The 6,260-nt window shown below is 31.7% G+C and overlaps 2 protein-coding genes across 2 annotated transcripts; both read left to right on the plus strand.

Moving 5' to 3' along the window:
• Positions 1–442: 442 nt before the first annotated feature.
• Positions 443–1,217, plus strand: LOC119828497 (H/ACA ribonucleoprotein complex subunit 3). The gene is made up of 3 exons (XM_038350663.1): positions 443–653; positions 784–826; positions 1,058–1,217. Exons 1-3 carry the CDS (start codon positions 600–602, stop codon positions 1,153–1,155), a joined length of 195 nt encoding a protein of 64 aa, XP_038206591.1. The 5' UTR covers positions 443–599; the 3' UTR covers positions 1,156–1,217.
• Positions 1,218–3,079: 1,862 nt separating this feature from the next.
• LOC119828397 (anaphase-promoting complex subunit 2) lies at positions 3,080–6,219 on the plus strand. Its single transcript, XM_038350530.1, has one exon. It carries the CDS (start codon positions 3,781–3,783, stop codon positions 6,112–6,114), a length of 2,334 nt encoding a protein of 777 aa, XP_038206458.1. The 5' UTR covers positions 3,080–3,780; the 3' UTR covers positions 6,115–6,219.
• Positions 6,220–6,260: the final 41 nt, after the last annotated feature.

Raw genomic sequence — 6,260 nt, forward strand, 5'->3', positions numbered from 1 at the left:
CTTTCGCATTTGTATTTTTTTTTTTATTGACGCCGTCATCTTGTGAAACAAAATTTGCTTCGTTCGTTGTTTAACAACAAACAAATAAAATAACAACGACTAAATAAGAAATTTTGAAAGAATAGAAAAAAATTTATCAAGAAGCGGGAATCGAACCCGCGTTTTTTGCCTAACCGTAGCAACGACTAGCCTCTCGGCCACCCGATCCCGCCACAGTAATCGAATTCCTTCTACTGTTTCGGTTTTATGTGCCTGAGGGTACCAAAAACGTGGGTCTGTGATGTGTTATCTGTGATGTTACAAGGGTTAAATGCTTTAATAGTCCCTATTTATTTCACACCTACGCTTCCCTATTCATTAATCATTGCTTTGTGGTGTTTATTACTGAGTAACAGAGTGTAAAGTTGTTCCTAATCTGTGGTGTCTATTCTATGCATAATGCACACCACGATTCACGACGCCGATCTGTCAGTGTCATCTCTTAGCTCTTGTCTCATGTGTGTGCTGTATTTTAAAATTTTATTGCATTGGATGTATTTGAGATAGTGTTGATTACGAATTATAATTTAACTACTTAGAAACTAATTACAGAATTTAAAATGTATTTGAGATATTTTTTAAACGAGAGTGGAGATCGCCAGTATACATTAGCTGTAAGTTTCACGTGTTTACTTTTGTGGTTAACTTCAACTAGATTTTAAAAAAATTTCACGCCTTCACTTCATCTACACAAAAATAAAATGAATAATTCTTGTTTGTTTATTATCCTGTATAATATTTCAGACCATTGATCCTAGCGGAAAGCCTACATTATCTGCACATCCAGGTACGGAAAAATAATTTAAAGCATAAGATATATTAGTGGTATAGTATACATAGTATATATTTTTTTAATTTTCACCACAAACAGAGTAATGAATTTTTTAATTTACTCGACATCGAAAATGGAGGTTCTTATTTCATCTGTTATTGTTTTTTTTTTATTTTGTAATATTCAAAAGCTTGGCATTGTTTTTAACACGCTTATTTTGTTAATGAAATTATTTTTTATTTACAGCTCGTTTCTCCCCTGAAGATAAATATTCAAGACAAAGGATCACTATTAAAAAGAGGTTTGGTCTGCTGTTGACACAACAACCAGAGCCCATACATTAAGATGCAACAATCTAAATAAGTATTATTATAAGTGACTTAATGCAAAATAAATTTAAAAATTACATTTTGTTTCTTTTGAACCTACACATTACACATTATTACACATCAATAAATAAAGCATTGTTTAATCTGTCACCATAATTTAATAAATATAATTGTTACTATTCTATACATTGATTTCTTGAGGCAGTAACACATATTATTTTAGTTAAATTAGCTGATACATACAATTTTGTCCATGTTCACTACTATGTTGTCCTGTTAAATTAAATAACACTTAATACTTATTGGTAGCAATTTATATAGGAGCTATATGCATTTTTATATGCTCAAATACTTATAGCTAGATATTAGTCTTCTTGGTCACTATCCTTAAATAGGAGTAACTTTACTAAGCTTCACTAAAACAAGAAAAGTCACAATATTTATTAAATATTATAGCTAAATTGGTTAGAATATTTTCAATTATTTTATTAAAAAGTACAGGCATTTCCCAACAATCACATGTTTTTTTATGTATTTTTTACTTCTTAAGGCTTTAACAATATCATCTGCAGTTACATATTGCAATTCAAATAACACATTACATGTCGCTTTGTCCCTCAAAAAGGATTCTGCAACTGCCTAAAACGAGTTTAAATTATAAGTTACACTAACCAAACCATTTTTACTCCTAACAGAAAATTAAGAAACCTAATAAAAATAGAAAGTGATAAATATACAGACACATTATGACATAGTGCTTACATATGACTTACTCATTGCTCGTAACAGAACAATAAAAATTAACCACTATAGCATATTAATTTTCACTATTCCAGCAAATATTCGTTTGAAAGTAAAGAAAAAACAACTTTAAATTTCGCGCCATTCTATCACTAGATGCGTTAAGCACATGCGTCAGTGAAAAATTATTTATAAAAAAAAATTAATAATATAAAAGCAAAACCTATAGAGTATAGATGAATACTGATCTTACGATAAGGAATTTGAATGAGATGCTATGATGCATTTTTTTTTGCAAAATTTAAATAATTCGTTATTACAAAACTACAGGCGACCTACGAAAAATTTTTGTGGACATAGATCGACAGAACAGACCTATTGATTGTCATTTTGATTAATAAATTCTTGAAATCCTTGGATGGGGTGCTAAATTTGTGGCTTAGCTTTATACTTTTTGAAAACGCATTAAATAACTGCTTTTTGGCCATAGTGATCTGAAGCACAAATGATAATATACTATACTTCATAAGTAAGTCCAATGAGATTTTTTTGAAGTGAAACTTTTGAAGTGAAACTTCTTTAGAATCGTTATGATTTCAAAGCTGATGCAACGGAAAACCGACAGATAAGAGACACAAATACAAAATGTGTAGAATGAAGCCGGCAAAGAGTGAGACAGAAATATGCATACTATTTTATATTTTATATATATTCATCTCATTCTTTTGTCGATTTACTGAAGTTTCACTTCTATCGTGCGTGAATCGCACACACACACACACACACAATTTTTTTCTGCAGGTACAATATTAGTAGATATATAATATTAATAATTGAAAATGCAGTCGTATGTGTAATTCATATAGGTTACAGTGATTGAAGTAAATTTGAAATAAGAAAATTAACTAATAAAATTGTGTCCAAAAATAACTAAACCATATCTTCAAAAGGAAATATACAAAACCCAGTTCTGCCATAAGTCACAACATTTAGTGAAATAATTGTGATGTTTACGAAACTTATAGTCTACCATATCACTTTTTTATTATTTTGGGATAGCATAGTTATTAGTAACATAGTTTCCTAAAAAATAATTTCAAATCTAAGTAGTTTAACGAACCACGGTCTTACGACAAAAAATAGTTGGCAACAATGAAACAGAAAACTGAAAATTTAAAAATGAATGATTGTCATCAGTCATCCTATTGTCATTCAATACAATTCACATTTCACATATCAGTCACAACATTCATAACTGATCCGATGTTCTCAAAAATAAATGCTTTTTTAATGTGGATTTAATTGAAATTGATTGTCAATTGTAATAAAATAAAGTCCTTTTATATAAATATAACTGCTCATGTGAAGCAGCGCAGCGCAATTGGCACAGTCAACAGTGTTACCTATGTCTACACCGGTATAAAGTGCAGGCTGCAGAGCGCAGGCCCGTGTTTATTAAAAATTAAAAAGTACTTTGTGGTGCAAGCACGAACATCAATAATCAATACAAAGCCGTTTGTAGTATCTACTAACAGCTAGTATATTGTCAAATAGATTACTTATGTCCAATTGTTCGTGTGTGGAAATAATAACTTATTTAAGTTGAACGTTTTGAAGAATAATTTAGATTCATACGAAAATCTGTGTCCAGTGTATAGGTGTGCTTTTGTTATTCCTACAATAAAGTATATGTCACTTTTTACGGAGCAGCGCACTGCGCGGTGCGCAATGTTATCTATCTCTTTTCCGGTCCGACTTTAGTGCAAGCACCGAAAGTGCACATAAATCAATAATCAATACAAAGTCCTTTCTGTTGGGCGTCAGCGATGACAAGACTTATTTAGATGTGTGATTAAGTTTCTCTTTGTTCTTCAAGATAATATTCGTCTTTTTCGCAAAATGGCTCAAAAAGGTGATGAACTCAATATTTACTGGAATAAAATAAACTATGCATTTCCCATTCTCAATGATACACTGTTTACTGACTGCACTGATACTGAATATGAAGAAATACAAGAAATTATAACCGGCTTAGGTATTCAGGTAAAAATACGCGACCTTGTACTTGTTTACATTGAGAAATATATGCGTCAACTTATAGCTCCTATATTTTGGGCAAAATTTATTAAAGTGGATGAGGAGATTAAAGGCTTTCAGCTGTTCAAGTCTGCAGTAAATGACTTATACGAATCTGTCAATAGTTTTTCAAGTATGCTAAGAAAGCTTATAAAACTTAATAGCGTCTGTTGTGACAAAGGACCTATTTTTGGTGAGAAAGATATTGTATCTGGATTTAAACAACTTTTGAGAGCTACCTTACTATCACAATTACCTGTTGATTTTCATGTTATAATAAATCATTTTTATAAACTATCATTTAATGTCTTTGATAATGAAAATGAAAATAATTCAGATATTAGTGTAGATGTTATGTGTGCAGGATGTTGGAATGATTATTCCGATTGTAACTGTGCTTATATTGTTAAGGTTTTCCATGATACAAACAGGAAACTCATGGAATTACAATTGCTGGAGAGACTGGCTGGTCAAGTACTTACAAATTTTATACAAGTTAGAATTGAAACACACATACAAAAACTCTGCACTGGAACTTTTGATGTTTCACATATTTCCCATCTAGAAAACTGGCTAGACATTACAGTAATGTCATGGTTGACACGAATATATTGTGCCGGGTCATCAAAACCACCACCAGATAATAAAAATATCCAAAATGCTATTGCCAAGTTTAAGCAAAAATTGAGTTACTTTTTGTATCATACATATATGAAACTAAGAATTGATCAATTATTTAATATTATAATTGAATACCCTGATTCTCAGCCTGCTATTGAAGATATCAAAGCTTGTTTGAGTAAAACAGATTTGTGTTCTTCATTGTGTAAAAAACTACAAACTGCTTTAGAGACCCGACTTCTGCATCCTGGAGTAAATACACCAGATATATTAACTGCTTATATTTCCACCATCAGAGCTCTTAGATATTTAGATCCTTCTGGAGTAATTTTAGAGAAAGTCACGAGGCCTGTTCGAAATTACTTAAGGAATCGAGAAGATACTGTTCGGAGTGTTGTCAGTAGTTTGACAGAAGAGGGATCTGGAAGTGAGCTTGCTGAGGAATTAGCTAAATTTGCAGCTAGTACAGGGGAAGAAATTGATCATGAAGAGGCTTGGGATGAGTGGGTCCCTGAACCTGTAGATGCTGATCCTAAACAAAAACCTAACAATAGTAGGGGCAATGACATTATATCAATGCTTGTAAATGTTTATGGCAGTAAAGAATTATTTGTGAATGAATATAGAACTCTTTTAGCAGATAGATTATTAGCACAAAGTGTAATCAACACAGAAAAGGAAATAAGATACTTGGAGTTGTTGAAAATAAAATTTGGAGAGTCACACTTACACTTTTGTGAAGTAATGTTAAAAGATATATCAGATTCTAAGAGAATTAATGCTCTTATACAACAGGATGAAAACTTTGAAGATTTGAATCAAAAATTTACATCAAATGCAATGATATTGTCTGCACAGTTCTGGCCCCCCTTCAAAGATGAAAGTTTGGAATTACCAGAAGAAATTAAACAACATTTAGAAAAGTACACGAAAGCATATGAAGCATTAAAAGGGAACAGAACTTTAAGTTGGAAACCTCATCTAGGCAATGTTAATATTGAGATAGAAATTGGTGAGAAAAAATTAGAGTTGACTGTGTCACCATTTAATGCCACTTTAATTATGCACTTCCAAACCAAACCAGAATGGTCGATTGAGGAACTTCATCAGACAATGAAAGTTCCAATAATGATCTTAAGAAGAAAAATAACCTATTGGCAGTCACTCGGTCTCATATCTGAGAAGTCTACTGATGTTTATGTTCTGGTTGAAGGATCGGAGGCAAATAAATCAAGTGTAGCATCCAATCAGGTGCAGGAAATGATTTGTGAAGATGAAGAATCTGAGAGTGTGATGGCTTCTGCCCATGACCAGAGGGAAGGAGAACTACAAGTATTCTGGTCATATATTGTTGGTATGTTAACCAACCTAGATTCCTTGCCATTAGAGCGAATACATCAAATGCTCAAAATGTTTGCCTCACAAGCGCCTGGCACAGAGTGCAGTTTGCAGGAACTTAGGCAATTTTTGGATACTAAAGTTCGTACGCACCAACTTGTTTTGCAGGGTGGCATGTATAAATTGCCCAAGAATTAAAATAGTTATCATGTCATGTCTAGATTAAATAATTAATTTAAAGCACTATTGTATTTAATATGAAATAAAAAGCATGTAAAGGTATAACAGAATTTTATTTTCAAATTTTAAATATAAAAATTTGGTTATTATATTACTTAAATATC

The sequence above is a fragment of the Zerene cesonia genome, chromosome 8 (genome assembly GCF_012273895.1).
Source record: "Zerene cesonia ecotype Mississippi chromosome 8, Zerene_cesonia_1.1, whole genome shotgun sequence".
Taxonomy (NCBI): Eukaryota; Metazoa; Arthropoda; class Insecta; order Lepidoptera; family Pieridae; genus Zerene; species Zerene cesonia.

Excerpts from the sequence above, each read along its gene's own strand:
- LOC119828397 (XM_038350530.1), top strand. The coding sequence starts at position 3,781 with ATGGCTCAAAAAGGTGATGAACTCAATATTTACTGGAATAAAATAAAC.
- LOC119828497 (XM_038350663.1), top strand. The coding sequence starts at position 600 with ATGTATTTGAGATATTTTTTAAACGAGAGTGGAGATCGCCAGTATACA. Across the intron at positions 654-783 it reads ATCGCCAGTATACATTAGCT|ACCATTGATCCTAGCGGAAA; the intron begins GTAAGTTTCACG and ends ATAATATTTCAG. Across the intron at positions 827-1,057 it reads TACATTATCTGCACATCCAG|CTCGTTTCTCCCCTGAAGAT; the intron begins GTACGGAAAAAT and ends TTTTATTTACAG.